The following is a 23,764-nucleotide window of genomic DNA, read 5'->3' as shown; positions in this document are numbered from 1 at the left end:
TTCTGAATCACATCTTTCATAGGTTTAAAAAGAATGATAGGTCAGTCATGACTGTATTTATGATAAACATTTACTTGCAAAAATCAATGCAGGACATGTTACAGTTATAGGTACTATTCTAAGGGACAGAATCTGCAGGAATACATGAGAATGAATGCTTTTTAGGCGAAGATGCTTTTCCTACAGTCTTGCTACAGTCTTCTCTTGCAGTCTTCACTGTGATATTTTTGTTTGCATGACTGGTAGAAACAAATAGGATTCTCCTTCATATGTGGGTTTCTAGACCTAACAGTGCATTTGTTCATGCAGGTTATCTCTGATTCATCTGTTTAAGAATGGAAGCATGTCAAATCAGTGTAGAAAACTTGAAAGCTTTATAAAAGAAGATCAGTATTGAAAATAGTTGGTTATCAAATAGTAGGGCACTGAAATGATTGCTGTTGTGCTATGGGTGTGAAAAGAAGGTGTGGAATCAGTCACCAAATCAATCAGGTTGGAAGGGACCATGGGAGGACATCTGCTCCAACCTAGAGCATATGGCACGGGATTGCATCCAGATGGTTCTTGAATGTCTGCAGTGAGGGAGACTCCAGAGCCTCTCTGGTCAGCCTGTTCCATGTGTGGTCATCTGCACAGTAAAAAAGTTCATGCTTGTGTTCACGTGGAACTTCAGTGCATCAGTTTCTGCCTGTTCCCTCTTGTCCTATACATACTAAGGTTTCATTTCTTCAGTTTAAATATTTTAGTTTTTCTGTAACATATCATGTAGACTGTCTCTAATACTGTTCTGCTAGTTCCCAGACTCAGCATCAGTAATGGTGTCCTGTTGTTATCAGCATAAAGGAAAGTGCCAGTTAGTAAATCCTTGGATCCATGTGTGCCCTAAGGTACTTAGTAAATCTGAATGATGAATTACTATATTCCTTTTTCTTTTGTTTTTCTCTTGAGTTTTTAAATTGTTTCTGCTTTTTTATGGAAAAATGTGGCCTTTGTTTCTTCATATTTCTGAAGTAAGCAAAATTAGTGAAGTTTTAATGCTGCTTTATGCAACTCAACAGTCAAATTTTCATCATCTGTGCACTCATCATTTCTGAAGTGAGTTGGTTTGCATACATCTTAGAAATAGACTTACTTTATACCAATTTTTGTAGACAAATTCCCTGTTTTCCATGGGATTTCATTGTGGCATAGATATCATCTGGTTAATTTTTGGACCTCAAAGAATAACTTACTTTGCATTACTTTTGTAATGAGGAATTCAAGTTACAAAAGGAATTATTACTTAAATTTGACATCTCTTTCAAATAAATATAGAACTTAAATGTAGGCAAACTTCCACCTCTTGTTCCTGTCTTTATTTAAATCTTACTTGTTGGGAAGTCATGGAAAGTGCTAGCCATTAGCAAACTATTTGCACATGGTAATTAAAAGGTTAGGACAATAACTACCTTTCATTGTTTTGATGAGGGTTAGTAGATGGTGAAATGCTCTTGTTAAAAGCCTACTGTAGATGGTGCAGATCTCACGTAGCTTGGCCTGTTTTAAATAGGCATCATAATAACACTATTCCAGTGCATGGATGCAGACTTTCTAGGTTAATTTGAGAGATTTTGGTACTTCTGAGTAACAGGAAAGAAAGGAGTTGACTTTTTTGAGTTGACCCTTCATATGAGCCTTGCACTTCACAAAGTTCATGGTTTTTGGCTTAACAAGGAAGCCAGGAGGTAAGAAGCGCAGGTTGGGATTTAGTTCAATTCGGACTTTGTGCCGGATGGTTACTGTTGCATGGCTGTCACCTTTCAAAGGTGTTCAGCTGATAGAGACTCAGGTGCTGTTTAGTCCTGATGAGTGTGTGGGTATTTGTGGGCTTGCATTTCTTGTATTGTTTTCCATATTTGCCATTGACTGAGACTTCTCTCTTCAAAGTCTGAGCAGTGTGAACTTTCAGCAGTTTAAAGGACTGAAGTGTTTTGAATTTTGAGGCATAGTTCATCTAAAGACTTCAAGCCAGATAGGGATTTTGATTTTGCTGTTTGGAGCTAAACATGCTCACTGCTTATTAGCTTGAGAATGCTGTAGCTGCATCTTGTTTTACAGCTATTAGTGCAGGAGCTCCTGTAATTTCTGATCAAGTGCTTCCTTTCCCTGAACTGAGTGTGCCTGTCCAATGGATAAAATTCCTTATTGAGAGCTTAACCTTTTCCAGGGCTTACCCCATGGCACCACTGCTTTGTCCTTAGCACTGTAGTACCTAATGATTTTCCGTTTGTTTGTTGTAAAATTGAGTTCTTGTGGATGTTGTTAGTCCTTTAATCTCCTATGAAGAAAGATTGCTGAGCAGTTTAATTCTCAGAACAATGTGGGTAATTGACAAACACTTGGAATTTACCAACACATACAGAGGAGAAACTTCCCTTCTAAAGTCACTCTGGATATAAAATAACTAGCTAGTAAGAAGCATCTGAATTCTCCTGAAGGCAAAGACTTCTATAAGATGAATACAGAGATGATTTGGATGATTTGAAAAAGCAGACCTTTGTGACAGAAGCCTGTGGCTTGAGGACAGCTCCGAGTGCATCAGAACTAGGTAGAAATGACACGAACGGACCTTATTTCCCTTTAAGCCCTTGCTTCCTAGCAAGTTCAGTTGGAGTAGCTTCTCTGCTTAACTACCACATTTTCTGTGTATTGCTTGGCTTGAATTAACTGAAGGAATATTGTTCTCTCCTTTGATGTTTATCTGATTCAATACAGTGTTTTTGAAGTTCAAACCTGGTTCACGTTTTCTGTATTGGATAGAATATTCAGCTAATTTCTTGTGTACATGAATTTGTGGAACGGTAAATATGAAGTTAAAAAGACCCAAGACTGTCTGTGCCTGAAAGCTGAGAAAGAGGTAGATACATAAGAAAGAAAACCCATTAAAATTGTGAGTGTCCAGATTCTTTCTTCATGTTTGTAGTTTTAACCCAACTTAAAATTTTATTTGCTTTAAAAGTGTATTTGTTCTGTATGTTTTCAAAGATGTTTCTCTGCATTCTAATTTTAAGAGTGCTTTTTATTGTGGTCTCTTTTCTCTTCATCAATGGGTTACACCTTGTTTCTTACAGGTCTTCATTGCCATCTAGTGGCTCTAGTCGTTTAAAGGACTTGGTTTCGAATAAAGCTGAAATGAGAAAGGGTGTGAAAAAAAGTAGGGATTTTCTTTTCTTGTGTTCTGACCAGTAAGATAAATACAAAAGAGTACATAAGGAAAGAAGGTAAATGTGTAATATTCTTTATGGTGTAATATTGCTTGGAATAGAAGGGATTTGTTGGATTTTTGTTTTGGTTTTGTTTGGTGGAGTTTTTTTTTAACCAAAGCATTGCTCTGTTAATAAAGATTGACTGATTTTTAATGTGTTTATAACTTCTTCATCAGGAATAGTTTATATATGAGGACCATACTGCTTTTGAAAGAGGTTCATAAATCTTTCAGCTGTGTACCTGTAGGTATAACTCCTGCTTTGCTATGTTGTAAATAGGACAAATGCAAGTGAAAAATTTTGACTGCAGATTTATAGTCAAGCAAGAACGTTTGAGGAGTTTTTTGCCTGCAGACAATAAATTTTTATTCATTTTCATAGCCACTTAGACATTTTAAATAGCAGTAAGACTTAATATTTGGTGATTTGTTTCTCTGGCAGAGAATATACATTATTTGTATCCATCAACCAGAAATACTACAAATACTTGTATTTATTTATATGTATTCTTAATATGTGTATTTAATTTTATGGTATTATTAACAGGATTTTGGTTTAATCTATTAAGAATTCTGTAACTTAGAAGAACAATTTATATCTGTTAAATACTTGTGATTGTGCGGAAAAAAACCAATGCTGAATAGGTGAGATAAATGGGAGTTTTACACTAGGTTTTCATACTAAAGCTAGCATTAATGGTGTTTAATAGAAATAAGAATCATTTAGGATGAAAAAGACCTTTCAGATCATCAAGTCCAACCGGTTACCTGGCACTGACCTCTTTTGCCCAGGACTCCCACAGCCACTTCAGAAACAGAATAATTTTGTCCTTTGATCATTTTCCATGACTTGGAGCCCACAGTTCAGTATACTCCCCTGCCCTGACAGCTCCTGCCCACCAGCACAACTGGCTGCTGCCCCAGCGTGGAGCCTGCTCCCCCTGCCTGGAATTCAGATGTCCCAAGCCAAATTTAAAAAAAGAAGAAAAATTTTTAAAAAGCCAGAAACCCCTCACCTGTAAGGTAGGAGTCATTGTTGGGTTGCAGAAGTGCCAAGTTATAACACTACTCTCCAAAATGAAGTATATAAAATAATCAGAAAATTTTTCATGTTCCTTACGTGCCTCCTTAGTTACCTCACAACTGGAGGTACTCATTCCTCTTTATCTTTGATCATAGTGAAATTATGATAAAAACACAGCAGCTTATTTGCTAACTAAAACAAACCTTTTCAGGATTTGGCCTTTAACAATTTGCAGAAACTTTAAGACTGATGCATTGTATTATAATGCTGAATTTAATTTTGAACATATTGCTGCTATAAGTAGCATCTAGACTGATGAGAGTCAGTACTGCTGAAAACTAGGCCTTCTTTTTTACACGTACTAATGAAGACATAAAATTATCTATTCCATTTAAAAATGGGGAGAGATTTATGTGTGGATGGAATAAACTCCCTTCTTGCTTAAGATAAAACTCAACATTTAGGAATTGTAGTCAGCAGTTGTCCATTAAATTCGTTTGTGGAACTGTTCTGTGTGTATTAATTGCAGCATCATGTTAGGCCCCTGCAAAAGACTATAATAACTTTTGAGGCCTTTTTTCCTTTATTTCAGAATCTCTTTGTAAGGTTTTTTATAGAGATGCAACTGTTATCTGAAATATATTGAACTGGAAAGATTCTCAGTGACAGTACATCTACTGCTGATTTTTCTTGGTTTTTTTTTTTTAATTTGTATTTTAGAAAACCTTCTAGGCAAATGAAGGGCATGCCTGTATAACTCAAGTGCAAAGTGTGAATGTGAAAGCATTGGGTACTCATCAGTTTGTTTATCTGGAAAACTGTGTGTAATTCCATAATGTTTTCTTCGTTTTCAGGTTCTTTTGTCCTCCTCCATGTGTGTATCTCATGGGCAGTGGATGGAAGAAAAAAAAAGAGCAAATGGAGCGGGATGGTTGCACTGAGCAGGAGTCACAACCTTGCGCCTTTATCGGGATAGGAAACAGTGACCAAGAAATGCAGCAGCTGAACTTGGAAGGAAAGGTAGAAAAACTGTAATAAACCACTAAGATAACTAACTGCAAAGGATATTATAGCTACATGGTGCATATTTCAAGGAATGCCCTTTCTTATTTTTGTATCATTTTCTTTCTAGGTATTGCATAATGGTTTGGAAAAAAATCCCTCAAAATATTTAGGACAATTGAATAGTTGGTTTTGGCTCCTAGGGTCATAGCAAGGTACTAACATTTAATTTGTAGGTTGTTGATGCAGACTTAGTAAGCTGTTAGGTTATTTGGTAGGCATCAGTGGCTAACTAAAATATGATTTCTGGCCTGAATTTTCTGTCCTCCTCCTTGGCTTGCATGAGTGGATAATCTTATCAAGGAAATATCAAAACATCTGCTGCTAGAAGTAGTCATTAAGTCCCTTTGCCTAAAAATACAGTTGAAGTAGCATCTTAAAAAAATAGTAGGTTATTTTCACGGTGGTGTAAATTGCTTACAAGATTTTTTTAAGGTATTTGTGATGACTTAAACAGTTGGAATGCAACTAGCAGCAAAAGCATTCATTTTATCTGGTTATTTTATTAAGCAGTATTTTATAGCTACCTGGTATTTCCAGCACAGTCTACCAGAAATGTTTCATATATTCAAAATAGGAAAAGAATAAAGAATTAAAGTTCTTTGAGATTTTTTGAAAAATTTGTTGTCACCTAGCATAAACACTTAGCCAAAAGTAACTTCCTTGTGTTTCAAAACCCAATCATTTCCCATCCTTCCAAGAAAAGTTTAGTTCAATACGTTTTCTGCATGTTTCTTGAACTGGGTTGGCTTCAAAGAATAAACCACAGTATGTTTTCACCTACAGAATTATTGCACTGCCAAAACATTATACATATCAGACTCAGACAAGAGAAAGCACTTCATGTTATCGGTAAAAATGTTCTATGGCAATAGTGATGACATCGGTGTGTTCCTCAGTAAACGGATCAAAGTCATCTCCAAACCCTCTAAAAAGAAACAGTCACTGAAAAATGCAGACTGTAAGTATTTCTCTGTTTTTTCTTTATTTGCCAATTCATTTTGTTTCATACTACTTTTTTGTTATGTCTTCTAAGGTCTGACTGTAAGCAAAATACACTGAAATTTTCAACTCCCGTTTTTTTGCTGTATTTCAGAACTGTACACATCAGTATATTTTAAAATATTCCAATATAGATAGTTTGACTTTTATGCAGTCATGGTTAATTATTTAGTAAATATAAAAGGCCCACCCAAACCCCCATGTACTGAGGAATGAATTCATTAGACAAGTGTGTAAAGAATGCTCTACCTCAACTTTCTAAGCTTTTGGAGCTCTTTAATTGTCATGGACTGGTGCTTGGAATGTTTTGATCAGTATTAAAGAGATTGCTATCAGATTGTGGTAAATGAGTAGCATCATGTTATCCAAACTGCACTTTGTCACATCACAGCCACCTTCTTACTGTCTCATGCCATTTTCATGTTGTTCTTATTTTTGTTTTGCATGGTTCCTTTTAAATAGTCATGTAAGAAATCTGTATGGTGATATTTCACCCAGAATTATTTGCTTACCATGTTTTTCAACTAACAGTATCTCTGGTGCTAATGTATAATTGGGAACATTTTTGCTTTTCCTCCACCTTTTTTTTGCCAGCATACCACTGGAGCACCTCAAGAGATACCCTTTTTTTTTGTTTTTCTCTCTTCACTAGTGCTTTAAAAGGCTCATCCATCTGTGTTGGGCTGGAACCCATTCACCTATGGAATGTGGATCTCGGGGCTGCTAGCTTGGCACATGACTAAAGGCAATCTGTTGCTGTGCAGTTCACACCCGTGGGCTCAGAGTATGCACTGTTGAATTTGTGTTCAGACAGATAGCTTTGATGGATAGTGAATATGAAGCAAGCATTCTTCAATAGTAAATATGAACCAAGTAGAACAACATGCCCATTCTGATGGCAAAATTTTAGTTGCTGGTTTTTTTTTTAGGGGAGCAAACTTTACATTTCTCTCTTTTGAATGATAAATAAGTTCAAATCTGAGAACATTACAAGTTGCATGGTTATAATTTGACATAGTTACATCTGTCTTCCTTTCAATTGCTTGTGATTTTTAAGAATACTGTGTCTTTGTATTTCAAATAGTCTTCAAATGATTACAGAAAGTGGTCTTAAATACTTCACAAGGGCAAGCTAAAGCTTCTGCTTAAATAATTAGTTGCTGGAGAATTATGAACAGAAACAGTTTTCAGCTGGCAAACACTGGCTGATTTGGCTAAGTGGTAGAATTCTGTTAGCTAGCATGCCATGGATTACAGTCACTATGTATGTTATTGCACTCATAATTTTACATCTATTTTTGGTCTGTCACAAATAAAAATATTTTCTAAATTAACCAATATTTAATAATTATGTCTTGATTTCAAGTATTCTTCAGTTTATTTTATGTTACTTGTGACTTTTTGATACTTTTCTATGTAATAATGAAGTAATTTTATAATCTCAAGTCTGTATGTGTTCCTTGCAGTATGTATTGCATCAGGGACAAAAGTGGCACTATTTAATAGACTTCGATCCCAAACAGTTAGCACCAGATATTTGCACGTAGAAGGTGGTAATTTCCATGCCAGTTCACAACAGTGGGGAGCATTTTACATTCACCTGTGTAAGTAAAAGCAAATCTGTGTATTTTCTTCACTTTTTCCTTTATCCTCACAAAAAAGCATCCTGCATTTTCTCCTCCATATTAATTGCCGATGTGCACACTTGTTTTGTTACTGAGTGTATATTTGATGTAATAATGTGGTGTTAAATGTTTCTTGTGTCAAGAAAAATGGTGATTAAAACAAGTAATTCTGAAAATTCCTGTTTCATGCAGTGGATGATGATGAATCAGAAGGAGAAGAATTCACAGTGAGAGATGGCTACATTCACTATGGGCAGACTGTCAAACTTGTGTGTTCAGTTACTGGCATGGCACTCCCAAGACTGGTACAGTTTCATTTCTTCAATGCTGTAATTAATTTATGGATGGCAACTTAATGTAATTCCATAGTTGGGTTTGCAGTGTTTACAGTTTTTGGCCTTGTGTGTTGCCTTCAGGTAATACATGTTTTTTATGGAAAATGGCATTTATTTTAATTAAAACATATTTTTGTATCTGCAGATTATTTCTGTAAACAAAGAACAACTTGTAAAATAAGATAGGAAATTTTTCAAAATGTAAGGCTGCCAAAATAGGTTAATCTGTCTATTTTAAAAACAGTACTGTAGATTTGTCTGTTCCAAAATGCTTCAAATATTGATATTGAATAGATGAGTAAAATATTTTCAGCCAGTAGGACTTGTCCATGTGTTGACTTCCAGCAAGGCTTTAAAAATGCTTGACTGATATGAATATAAAAGCACTTCTGTGTACTCCTGAAGATATATTATACGAGTAGCAGCTTGCAAAAAACATTTTTTCATATTTATTAATACTATCTGTTTTAAATCTGAAACATGGGAATTGCCTTTGGAATAACCAGTTAAGATTTGTGAATCAAGTAAAATATTACTTCTGGATACATAGTACTGGGTTTTGTAAATAAAGTTAAGTATAATTGTAGATTTTTTTCCCCTGTTTTATGCACTTAATGCCAGCCTTAGTGGAATTTTATGTGATGAATGATCAATAGTGCTTCATATGAGGATCTTCTGTGAAATTGTGGTTTGTGAGCTCATTAGAGTTTCGTACAAGGCTCTGCTAATTCCAGTTTAGGTAGAAGCAATCTTTAGAATGCACCAATAGAAAACCAGCCCTTCTGCAGTCAGGCTTTTGTGCCCCTTTCCAGACTAATTTTGCTGGGACTATAATGTTAATTTCTCTCCCAATACCAAACTTAGCTAAAAGAAAAAGATAATAGCCTGCTCAGTGTAATGGTACAAAATGAAAATTTTGTTGACAGTAAAAGCAGTTACACTGGTTACACTACAGATATGGTTCAAGCACAGGAAGTTCAGTTAAGAGGATGTCACTTTTTTATGGGCTTCATGTTAATACTTTTTTATTGATGAAAATGAGATGCCATCATTTATTATTCCAGAAATATTATTTGTAAGTAGAAACAGATGAAAACATTAGGCTAAAAGTTCCTGTTTTGTTTGCCATGGGGAACATTTGTCATACTGCTTACAGTACTGATGGAAGATGATGCAATTAAAAGATAGCTTGCAGGTATTTTATAAGCAAATGCAAAGAATTTAGAAGAAAAAAATTCACCTTTAAATTTATATTGCTAATAATACTCTCTATTATAATTAGATATTGCAGAGGACAGTTGGGTTTCTGATTGTCAGCTTAGAAATATTCAGGCACTTTGGCTGTTGCATCTGGTAGTGTTGCATAAAATATTAAACAACTTTCTAGGAGTTGAGTTAAAATTACAAGCTAAAGATTTTCACTCTCTAAGGGAATAGCTTTTGATTTTAGAAGTAAATTGGCAAAAGAGATCTGAATTAAGTCAGCACATAATTTTTCACTGAACTGACAAATGTAAGTTGTTCTTTGCTGTTGTCTTTAAGTAATAGACTGATAAGATATGATTGTTGTTTCCAAAACTGTATTTAAGGACATCTCAATACATTTAGTTAATCCTTTTTTTAATTCTTCTTCAGCAACCAGTTTGCCACAGAATGTTGTGGTGAAAACATTCTGTCAGGGGTGAAAGCTTCTGTAGAAGCATATTTATTACTAAAAATAGTAATGAATAATAATTGAAGATAACAATGTAATTAATAACTGTTCTTTTACACCAGAAAATGAAACATAAGTAGATTTTGATGAAACTTCATTTTTTACCCATACACCGTCAACAAAAATAAAATATTATATGTATGCAGCACATTGAAGTAGTACTGAGTATCAATTCAATGTTGTGTTCTTGTTTCAAAAGCATTAAGAATTACAAATCTAATACTGATATCAAAATGAGAGGCATGGAAATGTTATAAAAAATTACTTTTTACTTCCTTTACTGACTGTATATATGTAATAAAGTATAGAAGTTGTTCTAAGTATATATTTACAATTTTCATTCACAGATAATTCGAAAAGTAGATAAACAAACGGCATTATTGGATGCAGATGATCCAGTATCACAGCTCCATAAATGTGCATTTTACCTTAAAGACACTGAGAGAATGTATTTGTGCCTTTCCCAGGAGAGAATAATCCAATTTCAAGTAAGTTGTTCAAAACTATTTCAATAGATGAGCCAAGTATCCCCAAAATATGTATGAATGAAATTTTTGCACTGGGTTTTGAATGTGAGTCTAATAGTTTGAAAAGAGGGGATGGAAAGCAACAAAGTGTTATCTGTGCCTTTCAAAATCTGTTTTTCTTTCCTCATAAACTTCTTCCATGTCTGTCTGGAAAATGATTTCTGGTTTCTCCAATGGAGAAAAAGGAAACACTATAAACTTGTGCATGATACTGTCGCTTAACATATTGACATATGCCAGTGGAGCTGCACCACTTATTTGTGTGTCCCTTTCTAGGTCACAGCAAATAGGAAATTATACAGTTGATAATAGTCTTGTTTCCTGGTGAACTCAACAGAGCTGCCATGTGTTGCTCTTGGCTAGGAGTGTAAACATAGACAGCTGTGGCAGTTGCCCACAGTAACTTGAAAGGACACAGAAATTTGATTTGTATGTAAAGAATAGAACTGTCTCAGAAATATTTTTTTCTCCAGCAGGTGGAGAAAAATATCGGGTTTTAGTCTCTTGTATGTTAGCATGCTTGTAGCACTTCCACATGGTAATTCCTACTGGACCAACAAGGACCCTGAGATTGGCTTAGCTGGTCAAAGCATGGTGCTGAAAACAGCAAGGCAATGGGTTCAATCCCTGAACGTGGTTAGTCTTTACTTGAGTTGGAGTTGATGACCCTTGTGGGTCACTTCCAACTCAGAATATTCTGTGACTCTGAAGACTTGGACCACGTTCAGTATCCAGTTCAGTACTCAAGTATTGCAATTTTTCTTTAAATATTTTGGGGTCAGCTCAAATAACAAAGAGTGTTGAGACATAATGCTGTTCTCCAGGAAGATGGCCATGCTTGGGAGAGATTCAGGACTTCCTTAGAACAGCTGTACCTTCTTGGGTAAGAAAAGTAGAGTTAGGAAATTAGAAGCTAACATTTAAGATGTCCCTTACTTTAAGGTAAGGGACAGGAAGGCTTGGTAAAGAGTCATTCCAATTCTGTCCTGAATTGGGACAAGGGAAAGAGAATATGAGAAGCTTTGTTCCTATTTCAGTAAACATTCATGACCTGTAGTTCAGAAGGGACTAGATCTATTGTTTGTATTCACAGCACACAGCAGAAATACATATTTGTCAATATATGTATTCTTGTAAAGGAATAGAAAGAAAGCTGTAAAATGTGAACTACAGTGACTCAGGATCAGCCTGCCATTTAATCATTCTTAGAGTACTGTATGGGAAGCGCTGAATGAAGAAAGAACTCCTGCTTCTCTGACAGCTGCTTTAGTTCAGCATCTTGGAATTGCTTGTGGGACTGTCAGGAACGACTCTTCAGTTTCAGCAGCACTCATGGAGTCTGATAAGAACTCTGAACTTTCTGCATGGGTAGGAGTTAGATAAAAGGACACTCCTTATCCTGAATTCTCTTAGTGGAGTAGGTACTTGCTGCTTATACTTGTTGAATAAAATCTGGAAACTTGCATGCCAGACTGCTACCATACTTTGGTAGGTGAAATCACAGTGGAAGATAAACTCATTCTGCCAATGTCAGGAGAGAAATCCTGTTTTATCTGTTTTTTTTTTTGGATCAGAAGACAAAGAACAGGGAAACAACATGTGTATACTGATCCTTTAGTAGGAATGTAGACAAACTGTGGTCACTCTTTGGAAAAAAAAAACCAAAAAGAACCCAAAAAACCCCCCCCAAAAAAAAACAACAACAAAAAAAAAAAAACCAAAAAACCTAAATAACCAAAACAACAACAAAAAAACCCCATAATCCTCAAACTTTAGGATGACAAGTCTCTCTTGGGTGAATGGAAATAGCCCTATATAGAAACCATAGAAGCTTAAAGGAAAGAGGCTGTAAAGAGTCTGCAGGTGAGCATGAACCTTGAAATTCAGTTGGTGAAGCACCAGCCAGATCTCTCTTTCAAGACATGCATGTGTTCTGGAGCATGGAGAAAGGGTATAAATTGTGCCTTACTGGATGAGAGCATAGTCCATGTCTGTGTCTGGTCTGCCAGCAGCAGCAGGAGTTGGTGCTTACAGGAAGCAGCTGGATCTGGTTGTGTTTCCCAGTCCAGTGTGGTTGTACTCTGCCAGCATCCACACTTGTACCAAGTGTTGTTAAAGGCTGCATTCCTGACTCTTGTCTTCTAGTGTCATTTTGTAGATGTGTTCATTGGTTTGATAATCTCAGAATGTGCAGATGTTCTTTTTCTTCAGTAATCTGTGGCAGAAAGTTCAAGAGGTTTTCTGTTCCCTGTGTAGTAAAAGTTTGCTGTATTTGTTTTGAATGATGTAACAATTTTTGTGAATGATTCCTACTTCCAGTTTTGCAGTATTTAGTGAGCAACAGTCCTGCATTCACTTAGCCATCAACATCTTAATTTCTTCTCTCCTAATTGGAAAATCACAGTCTTCTCCATTTCTTCTCATAAGTTCAGCACTCCTTGGTGATTTTAGTTGCCCTTTCTGTCACTTCTCTTGTTTTTTTCTCCATGACTTTTTTAGATAGGAAGACCAGAACTGCACCCAGTGTTATGGAATTAGATGAACAAGGGATTCACACTGGCAAAATAATACCAGATAGCTTGTTCTCAGCCCTGTTTTCTAATGGTGTCCAGCACTGTGTCGTCACTCACAGCTGCCACTGCACATGAAGGTGGTGGTTTCAGACAACTGTCAGTGGCAACCATAGGATCCCAAGTTGTAACTTCTGTCTCCAGTTGAAGCAAGACAGTACATCAGTACTAAGCGTGATGTTGAGGCATATTAATCTTCCAGTACCACCTGCTGAGAAAATTTAGGTAAAAAGGGAAAGGAAAGAAAGGGTGAGAAGTGTCCCTGGAGCCCTAATTGGAAGTGACAAGGAAGAATGCTTCTCTAAAAGAGGAATTGAAACCTTTTAAACTGTAACAGACAGAGTAACTGAAATGATTCTTGATGTAACAGGATTTTGAGAACAAATTCTGTGGCATTTGCCTTCCACATCATGGACTTAGGAAATGTGAAAAAAACTCAGTCAAGGATCTTTTACAGGGTTGTTCATTTTTTCACATCCATGGTTTTATTTGTCATGGTTCAAAGTATATCATTCCATGCCAACAAGAATTGCAATCAGCCTATAGGAATGGTGTCATGCTTCACAATAGTGTACAATAGTTCCTATAGAACTCCTCTTTTGAAGTTGGGCTACTAATTCAGAAACTGTATGTTTCTGATGGAAGTTTCATTTGGGAATCTTGAGTTTGGAAAGATCTGTAGTTGTCCATGCCACACACTTCTCTTGCCAGCTGTTTTCAGTGCTTTTTACATGATCATACCAGAATTAAGAGTCCACATGAAAATGCAGCTTTGTTTTTTAACACTTCATATGGACAAGTCATGCTAATTGAAGTTTATCTGCCACTTTGAAGAGTGAAGGTTGTAGTTACCTACCAATATATCCTTAAAGCTTAATGGAGGGAAAGAAGATCTAGTTATTAGAATTTTTTCTCCCCATTTTTTTCTGTGTTTAACCTATACACAATTTTCTTACAGGTTGCTAGGTGGTGAAATTGTTCAGAGAGGCTTCTGTTGCCATAAAAAAATATTTGTCTGTGTATTTTTTATATATCTACCTGTCTGTGTATTCTAATTTAGTAATATTTAGAGGGAGATACTAGATGACCTCTGAGGTCCCTTACAGGGCAAGCCATTCTGTGATTCCATTATTCTAATTTGTAAGGCTGTCACTTCAGCTTCTTTCTATGTCTTTGCAGAAACGCTGAAATACAAGCTTGTGTTTTCCATCATTTTGTGGAGGGTGAAGAACTCTAAAAAGAAAAAAAAATCTTGAGCAGATAAAACTCATAACTGATGAAAAGTATTCCACTTCACTCTGTAGCTTCTGTTACATCTGTTTCAGATATTTTGCCTTAATAAGAGATGTGTTTTAAAGCAGCTACTTCCTGTTGCTGTAGTTTTTTTGTTAATGCCTATTGAATAACATTAAAACTTTGAAAGTTGAACAAAAATAAAACTCAAACATAAGGTTGGAGAGGTGACAGTGTTCTAGGTGAGAGTTATGGTGTTCTCACAAATACTAGTTTTCGAGTAATTTTTCTGAAATATGAAAAGGGTTTCCCTAGGTCATTTTTAGAGGAAAACATAAGGAAACATGTTTTTGAAATAACAGGCATTGTTACTGGCTGAATTGGTTTTAGGTCTGTGACTTGACAAACATCTGAACAGATCAGATTTTAAACTTTTCTTTCTCTCTAAGGCCACTCCATGCCCAAAAGAACCAAATAAAGAAATGATTAATGATGGAGCTTCTTGGACAATCATTAGCACAGACAAAGCAGAATACACATTTTATGAGGGGATGGGTCCAGTCCATGCTCCAGTGACACCTGTGCCTGTTGTGGAAAGTCTTCAAGTAAGTTAGTAGTTTGTTTTAATAAACTGTTTTTTTGTGATATTATTTTTGTCATACTCATGTAACCTTCCTGGTATCCTTGTGAAATACTGTAGGAAAACAGTCTTAGTACCAATAAGTAGCTTTATAAATAATAAAATTACTTTGCTGTAATAATTTTTCTTTCTTTCATTTCAGAATACATGAGCCTATCTATCATAGGAATAATACTAATATTGTTGTATACAATTATAATTTTATTTCTCTAACTACCATGGTAGTGATATCCTTAGGACTTCTGTCTGATTATTTAGAAATTGGTTTTGACTCTTGCCAATTATAGATCAAAGAGAACCATACTAAAAAAAAGCCACAGCATTTGTCAGAGGAAAAACTTAAAAGTTCCTCTAACACCTTCTCTGAAAGATTTTGTTCTCTGTTTTCAAAGCCTTATTGACATCCATTCTAAGAGCCATTATCAAAACTTGGAACTTGCTTCATAGTATCAAATTAATTGGCAGTATCTTTTACATGTGTTACTACTTTATACTTCAGTTGTTTAGATTTATTTGTGTTTCAGTTTTGTCCAGCTAATAAAAACAGTGCTGTTTAAAGTTCTTATCTGCATGTGAAGGTTTTGTTTGTGCGTTTTTTTGGTTGGGCTTTTTTTATTTGTTGAGATTTGTTGTGAGTTTTTTGGTGGGGCTTTTTTTGTTTGTTCAGGTTTTTTCTGAGGAGAGAGTGTTTATTCTTAATAATACATATTTGGGGGGGATTTTCTTGTTCTTTTTCTCTTTGCTCCGTTTCCAGTTGAATGGTGGTGGGGATGTAGCAATGTTGGAACTTACAGGACAGAACTTCACTCCAAATTTACGTGTCTGGTTTGGGGATGTGGAAGCTGAAACCATGTACAGGTACAATATTTTCTATTACTTCTATGGTGTTTCTGTTTTACTGGGTGCTTTGAAGAGGGTATACTTGTGTACACACTCAATTGTACACTTTTCTGCACTGTAGAAAGGGGGTCTGGGATTGCTGGTTGCCAGAGGCTCAGGAGGAGTTAGCAATGCATCCTGGCAGCCTGGAGGCCAAACTGCATCCAGCTGGTCAAAAGATGTGTCTACCCCACTGCAGTCAGCACTGGTGCAGCCTCACCACGAGCTCTGCGTGCACTTCAGGGCTCCCAGTTTAAGAAGGATGTTCAGGTACCCGAACACGTCCAGAGGAGGATAGCAAAGATGGTGAAGGGCTGGAAAGGCCAAGGAGTTGCAGCTGAGGACTTTGGGCTTGTCTTGTTTAGAGAAAGGGAGGCTGAGAGGTGACCTCATTGCTCTCTGCAGCTTCCTGAGGAGGGGAAGTAGAGAGGGAGCTGCTGAGCTCTGCTTCCTACTATCATGTATCAGGACATGGGAATGGTTTAAAGCTGCACCAGGGAAGATTAGACTGGACATTGGGCAGCATTTCTTTACTGAGAAGGTAGTCAGACACTAGAACAGCTTCCTAGAAAGGCAGTTGATGCCCCAGGCCTCTCTGTGTTTAACCAAATAAAGGGAACTGGGCCTTAATAATATGATTGTAGCTTTTGGTCAGCCCTGAAGTGGTTTGTGTGTGCACTAGTCAAATATTGTAGGTCCCCTTCCAACAGAACTGTTCTATTGAATTCTTTCAACTTAAAGATACTTACTCAGTTGACTCTCCTGTTTTTCAGATGTGCAGAGAGCATGCTTTGTGTTGTTCCAGACATTTCTGCGTTTCGAGAGGGTTGGAGGTGGGTCCGACAGCCAGTCCAGGTTCCAGTAACTTTGGTCCGTAACGATGGCATAATTTACTCCACCAGCCTTACCTTTACATACACACCGGAACCAGGGCCACGGCCACACTGCAGTGCTGCTGGAGCAATCCTCAGAGCCAACTCAAGCCTCATGGCCTCCAGTGAAACAAACACAAACAGTGAGGGAAGTTACACAAGCGTCAGCACAAACCCCACCAATGTCACATCGTCTACGGCAACTGTAGTTTCCTAACTACTGTTGTTTGTCTGGACTTTAATTGACTTTTCGTGCTACATTCAAGAAAACGGAACAATTTTTGTGGTTTCATGGGAAAACACTTTTCCATTTTAGGTGATGTGATTTCAACCTTGTTACCTGCAAGTGCTGATCTTAAAAACAGAAGCCACAATAAAAAAAAGAAAAAACCAACATCCGAAACATAAGAACTTTATTGAAAATCTATTTTTCAGCTGTGGTTTTTTTAGTGGGCAAGAAACAGAAATGTGGCTGGGATACATGTTGAGCAAACTAGAAAACATGAACACAACATAGTTTTTATGGACCAAGGAACTTGTATAAGCTTTAGTATAAAAGGTACATTTTCACCATACCTTTTTTGTATCACAACATATAGTACACTTTTGTTACCAAATAGTTTATATTTTTTTTTCCTCTGAGCTTTTGCTCTGAAGTATATTCAGGTTCCAAGCCTGACCATGCTTGTATAATCTAATTACCATACTCTTCCAGTTTTAAAAAAAAATATATATTTTTGGTCTGTGGCTGGAACTGTTCCTTTTTTTAAACTGAAGTCTTGTGACTTTTTATGAACTGAAATTGTTTTTATTTCAGCAAGTAGAACCTTGTAAAGGCCAGCATATTTTTTTTAAGATTATATGAAGTCTGTGCAAAAGCTTTAAAAAATGCCTCTGCCTTGCCTGCAATACATGCAATGTATGTTAACTTTAGTGCTCTGTTTTCAGTCATTGTTAATAGTTATTTCTGTTTTTCTTTTTTAAATATGTATTTATAGTGATAATTCATGAGGTTCTAACATTACATGAGTTTTTTTTCCTAAAAGTGGCATCTCAAGCAGTCATATTAATGATTGTTCATGTCACAGGCATATGTTGGTGTTTTTGAAGGGTTGTTACTGGGTTACTCCCCCTCTTCCTTGCTCACTCATATTACATCTGAAAATGTTTCAGGATCTGTTCAGGTTTTTCTAATCTTGTACATAATTTGTATTAAGTGTAAGTTAAATGTTTTATTTCAAAAGTGGAATGTTTCCAATAACTTCATTTGGCAGCATGTCTTCTGTCTTGTTGGCATGAAACTAAAGTACCATGAGAAGTATGTGCTACAAATGGGATTGGTAGGTGATGCCCTTCATCACTTGAGAATCACAACAAGCATGTTTTTCTTCATACTGTTCAGTAAATTAGGCCAGACTTTTGTGTAACACTTGTATTGAGAACGTGCTTTCATTGTGAAGTGATCATACAGTAATAACTAGAAGTAAATTTTATTACTTAGAAATGGGCAAATAGAAAATCATAAAAGCACTATGAAGATGTCAACTCCTCCCATCCTTGTTTCCTGTGGGTTTCCCTTTCCCTGCCAACAGCTTGTGCAACATTCAAGTCTTCTCTCCAGCATAAATTCAAGGCTCATTTGCACTTTGACTTTGTTGGTTGTTGCATTTGTTTTTCATTTTGACTTTACCATGTTTTGTCCCTCCTTGTAGACCTGCCTGTTTCATTTGTATTTGAACGTATTCCCCCGTAGTTCATTTGTAGTCACAGAGCTAGGCATAGAATTGTAGGACAAGTTCTGACAGTGTGATCTTCCTCTTTAAAAGCCAAAATTTCATGGTGTGTTCAGCCTTTTCTGTACCCTGAAGCAAAAGTCACAACTGCTGTGTAAATGTGAACCTGTGGTTTCCTACAGTGCATTGCTTACAAGCTTACCTGTTGGCCATTTTCATAGGGTTTTTATTTCTGACCACTGATTCCAGTTTCAACACCCACCACCATTGTAAAGCATTGTCTCTGCGCCGTATTTGTGTACTCTGACGCTCCATTCTACTTGTTTGATTAGTGCTCTGTTGTATGTGTGAAAACAATGTGTTTAAAGGAAGAAATTGGTTATAAAGCATATTTAGCAAATAGTAAAATCAGTGCCACTGTCCTCCTGAAATGTGCTTGTATTCTACCACAGGCCTTCATGCTCGTTACTCTGTACTGCAAACGTGTTCCCGTGATGTAGTTGCAATGCTGGTTCCTAGCACTAGTGAATGCTGCCTCACCTCATCTCCATTTCAGTGACCAAGGGCAGGATTCATTGTGGCCTTATCTCTGTTTTAAACTGTTTACTGGCATTTACTTGCAAATCTGTTTACCTTTGTATGTGCTGTAAAATTTTGGTTTACTGTGTTGTGGCAGGAGTCGTTTCACAGTGTTTTTGATAGAAGCACATAAATATCTTACAGTACAGCTTAGTTCAAGAGCCACAGATTTTCATCACTAATTAGACTGAGAATTAAAATAAGCAAGACATATATATCAGATTTAGAGGGTATTCAAGAAACCATGATAGACACACAGCAGGCAAACCATAACAAGCCTTTTAATCTTCAAAGACTATTTAAAATAGCTTTTCAGAACTTGACACGTGCTTTTATACTCATTATTTTAAATTTTTTTACATATAAATGCAATACTTTTTATATTCAGTTTCTTTACATGCGGTAATTTTGCCCAATAGATATAATATCCCTTGACTTGTAAAGATTTATCCTAATATCTTGCTGTTCTACACACTACAGCCAAGTGGGTGAAAAAAGAGCCTATTCTGCTTACAAGATCATTTTAAACCACATTTTTTCATTTGGCTTGTGGCTCTCTTGTTGCCAGTAGTTATTCTGTAGTACAGAAATGGTCTTCCAGGTCCTTACTGTTGTTAATACGTCCAGTTGTTCAGACATATTATCTTCCTGAACTTTTTTTCTGTGGGGTGATATTGTTACATATATTGGCCTTGTGAGCTGTTAACAATTTTCATGATATTAACAATATCTCAAGATTTTGATAAAACTACTTATAAAATGTTTCAGTATGAAACTCTTATAACTGTTCAAGTCTAGCTGTTAAGTCTGCTGTTAATTCTGTATACATAGAAATTGAGTCTGTGTTCAGAATGTTGTTATAGTTCCAACTATAGGAAGAAGAAGCAAAGTGAGTGCTCCAATTTAGCTATGCCTTTTCTTGTTTTCTGTTGCTTGGAACTGCGTTTCAGAATTCAACACTAGCATAGTCTTTAATAATCTGCTGCTGATGTTTTTCCTAATTATTTGCCCCAAGGGCATCCCACAACTATGTTAATAATGGTATTCTGTACTTGTTTTCATTGCACAGACTTAAAAAATCAGAATGGTTACCTGAAAAGACATTAATTCAAGATATAAATTGATGAATTCCCCATATAGAAAATATTAATGCTTAGTGAATCAAATTATCTCTTGGAAGTAAGCTACCCACTTGTGGATTAAATGACTCCATAGAGATGTCCATCTTGCAACTAAGATGCTCTTCAATTATTAACCATATTATTTACTTTCTTTCAAAAGCAGCTGTGTTTATGAGTACTGAACAAATGTGTATACTTTCCTGTGCCAGACTTTTGACTTTGTTTTCAAGCACTGTACTGTGGGATTGAGTGGCAGCTTTGTTAGAAAAGAAGTATATTAGGGTTTCTACTTAACCCTTTTAGGACTGAACAATTTCTTCCCTTTAGAAGCTGTAAAATAAATGAGCAGTTTTAACTTCGTAAACATTCTGTCTGTGTTCAGCACTGCATTTGCCCCATCTGGAGGTGCTATGCTAATGTCATTTTTTAAAATTCTGTAGCATGTGTATACATTCAGTCTTAAAAGGGTTATTTTTACAAACTGTGCACCTGTAAAGTTTCTTAGCAATAAAGGTAGAAAAACGAGCAAGTTTTTACCATAATTTTGTAGAATTAATTGCTCAGTTCCATATTTCATCAAGAAAATCCCTGCAATATGGGCAGTTTTGAGGATTAAATAAAAGTGAAATGTAAACCACATAAAAGTGTTCTTGTCAAGTGTACTCTGTGTGTGTATGTGCATAAACTGTTGGGTTTAATTTTTTTTCTACAAGGCTAAAGATAAAATGCCATGTTACTGTTGCTGCGACAAACATAATTGAACATCTGTATGATGATACAAAAGTACTTACGGTTTGAACAGGTGTTGAAACTTGCCACATTTTGTTGGTTTTTTTCAATGTTGACCAAGCCACATGGGTTTGTTTTTTGTTTCGTTTGTTTTGTTGCTTTTTTTTTTCCCCCAAATGAACATTGAGGTCATCTGTGGAACCAGAACAGGACAAAAGAAGACCAACCCTGGGAGTGAAAAGTCATCAGTACTTGTGAGGCTGTGCGCACCGGACTCCACTTAAATGGGATATGGAATGTCCACCCAAAAATCTAAATCGGTTTCATTTTTGCTTGTATTATTGCTGAAGTTAGATAAGAAACTGTTTTTTAATAATGTGTAAAAAAAAGTTTCACTTTTTTATATAATTTATTAAATAAGAAAAAATGAACCGTGTTTAATTGTTTAACTTTAGCAACTTCATTTTTGCAAATAGTGCACCTGATTCCTTTAAATCTTATTCTTAGTTGCAGAATGTCTGACATTTCATTCACTTGGTTGCTAACTAGAGCTGGAAATTCAGCAAATTAACCTATTTCTTGTTATGACAGAAGAGTACGGCTCTCAGGAAGAGCTAGAAATTATGTACTCTCAGTTTGCAAGCACAAGTGACACTGTCACTTCAAGAAAGTGTTTAAGATGGGAAGTGGACAGGGCAGAGAGAGAATATAGAATAGCAGAAGCCTGCCAGTACTAAGTAGTGTTGTATTAAACTGATTGAAGAGCTACAGGTTTACCTGTAAGACTGAGAAGGGGCTAAAAGTGGTTCTTAAGTAGGAGAGCCAAGAACAACAACAAAAACAACAATAAAAAAAATCACTTGCTTTAAAGAAGGATTACAGATACTTTTATTGAGACATCTGCAAGGCGTTTGCCATTAAGACACGTTGCAGAACTTTTGTTTTTTGAAACAGAGACATTATGGACATTATTCTCAAAATTATGGTCTCAAAATTATTTCCAAAACCCTGCAGTCTGTTTCTGAAATGATAAATTGATTTTTCTGGAACAGAGTGGACATTAGACCTGAGGTTTTTGCAAAGAGAATGGTCACTTGCTAAACTTTAATGTCATTGTGAGAAACTGCATGGCATGCTGGAGGTCTTAGAGGAAGAACTGTAGATAGCAAAAAATCTCCTCAGCTAAGCCTTGGCAATTAGCTATGTAGGTAGTCTCAATAATAAATCCTAGTAGGATTCAGAGAAGAAGATTACAAGGAGAGTGGTGTGAAATACCTGGGCTAGAGGAAATTATTTATTTAGTGTTTGCATGTAATATGTACCATTTGAATATTCAGAACTACTGAACTCTGGTTGAGTAGTTGGCCTTTCATGGTGCCCTCTTTAGATTGGAGTTGCATGCTCCTGAGCAGGGTAGAAAAAACCGAGTGTCTCTGTGAAGGGTATTTATTTCTGATATCCAGTAGTACAAGCTCAGTGTTAGATCGAAAGCATGAGGAGTTACAGCCCATATTACTTAAAAATACTGTTTTGAATATAGACTTTAATGACATGCTAAAGTGAGAGAAGTTGAGAAGGTCTTGATTCTGTGTAGAAGCAAACTTGCAAGTTAACTACTGTCTGAGAAAGATCTGATTAAATCTTTTGAATTTGACATCTTTCAGGTTCTGCATCTCCTTGGAGTATGGAAAGGGGTGGTTAAAAGTTGGATGTTGTCTGTTCTGTGTGCCAGTGCCTTTGTATTCTAGTCTCAGTTCCCTTGTTTTTCATGTCTACTTTTCCAGATCCTTAATTATGTTTCCGTTTTTCTCAGAACGTGTAAATTTTGCTGCATAATTTAGGAAAGGAGTTGGTTTTAAGTAAAGTGAACTCCAGCCCATCTCTTGGTGCTCTTTCTACTGCTGGACTGTGGGGTGGGGAGAAAGAAATGTTTGGTTTTTAAGCTGCTTGTAGATACATGTAGTAGAAGGATCTACAGACCTAGTCCTAAAGATCTACAGGTTTTTAGTTGAGGGGGGCACAATTTAGAACCATGTAAAGTTGTAAATTCTTTGAATTTAGAAACCCTTTGCTGTTTATTTATCTTTTAATTGTATTTTCTGTCATGTTGCCCCCTCATCTATGTTCATTTAAACCTTCAGTCTTCTCTGTTGTTCTGTTTGCTGATTTGTTCACTGGTAAAAGTTGTCTGTTTCCACCTCTGTGAATCCCAGTGTGTGTGTTCACGGGCACGATGGGGCCTTGTGCTATTGCAGCTGCTTCTGTGCCCAGCCTCCATCTCATCTTTCTGCTTTAGCTTCTCTTGAGTGACTTGTCTTGGAAGCCTTTGGCATTTAAAACTAATAGCAACTGCATTGATTGTTCATTGCTATGCCAGTACATTACAACATTTAAATAAATTGCCATCTATTGGCCATCAAAATAAGGATTTTGATACAGAAGCCACAGCCTTGCAGACCATATGATGAGAATCCTTCCAAGAGCTTCATAGTTCTGTTTTGAGAATTACTTCAACAATTAGAACAAAGATAGAAGCACAGATCTATACATATACTATGTTTTCTGTCTTGAAATTATCTGTTTTAATAGCTAGCTGGTGACAAACAAAAACTTAGTTCTTAAAATCCCCAAGTGAGTTTAGGAGACCTTTTTTTTTTTTTTTTTTTTTTTTTTAATGAGACAGTTTGTTCTAGTGTTTCTTCTTAATTTTGGTTGTTCTAATAAAATTATACATGATCTGTTCAAAATCCAGCCATGGTATCTACTGTGAAATGGGATGTGATCCTGAGATCCATGTTAGTGTCATTATACATATAAAATATGAGAGCAGTGCCTTTCAACTTCATTGGTCTCTGTCCAAGTATCTGTGTGATAG

At 36.2% G+C, this 23,764-nt stretch overlaps 1 protein-coding gene across 3 annotated transcripts in view; it reads left to right on the top strand.

Annotated features, from left to right (window-relative positions):
- Nucleotides 1-20,804, top strand: part of RBPJ (recombination signal binding protein for immunoglobulin kappa J region) — a 56,949-nt gene extending 36,145 nt beyond the window's left edge. For all 3 annotated transcript variants that reach the window (XM_064418462.1, XM_064418461.1, XM_064418463.1), the window contains 8 exons: nt 5,123-5,288; nt 6,117-6,291; nt 7,799-7,936; nt 8,150-8,262; nt 10,354-10,494; nt 14,786-14,941; nt 15,731-15,834; nt 16,629-20,804. In XM_064418462.1, coding sequence (XP_064274532.1) covers nt 5,123-5,288; nt 6,117-6,291; nt 7,799-7,936; nt 8,150-8,262; nt 10,354-10,494; nt 14,786-14,941; nt 15,731-15,834; nt 16,629-16,944 — 1,309 coding nt within the window. In that variant the 3' untranslated portion in view covers nt 16,945-20,804. The remainder of the gene's footprint in view (nt 1-5,122; nt 5,289-6,116; nt 6,292-7,798; nt 7,937-8,149; nt 8,263-10,353; nt 10,495-14,785; nt 14,942-15,730; nt 15,835-16,628) is intronic.
- The last annotated feature ends 2,960 nt before the right edge of the window (nt 20,805-23,764 follow it).

Source organism: Passer domesticus, chromosome 4, assembly GCF_036417665.1.
Source record: "Passer domesticus isolate bPasDom1 chromosome 4, bPasDom1.hap1, whole genome shotgun sequence".
NCBI lineage: Eukaryota > Metazoa > Chordata > Aves > Passeriformes > Passeridae > Passer > Passer domesticus.
The sequence above is the reverse complement of the archived record's forward strand: the minus strand, read 5'-3'. Positions and strand labels throughout refer to the sequence as shown.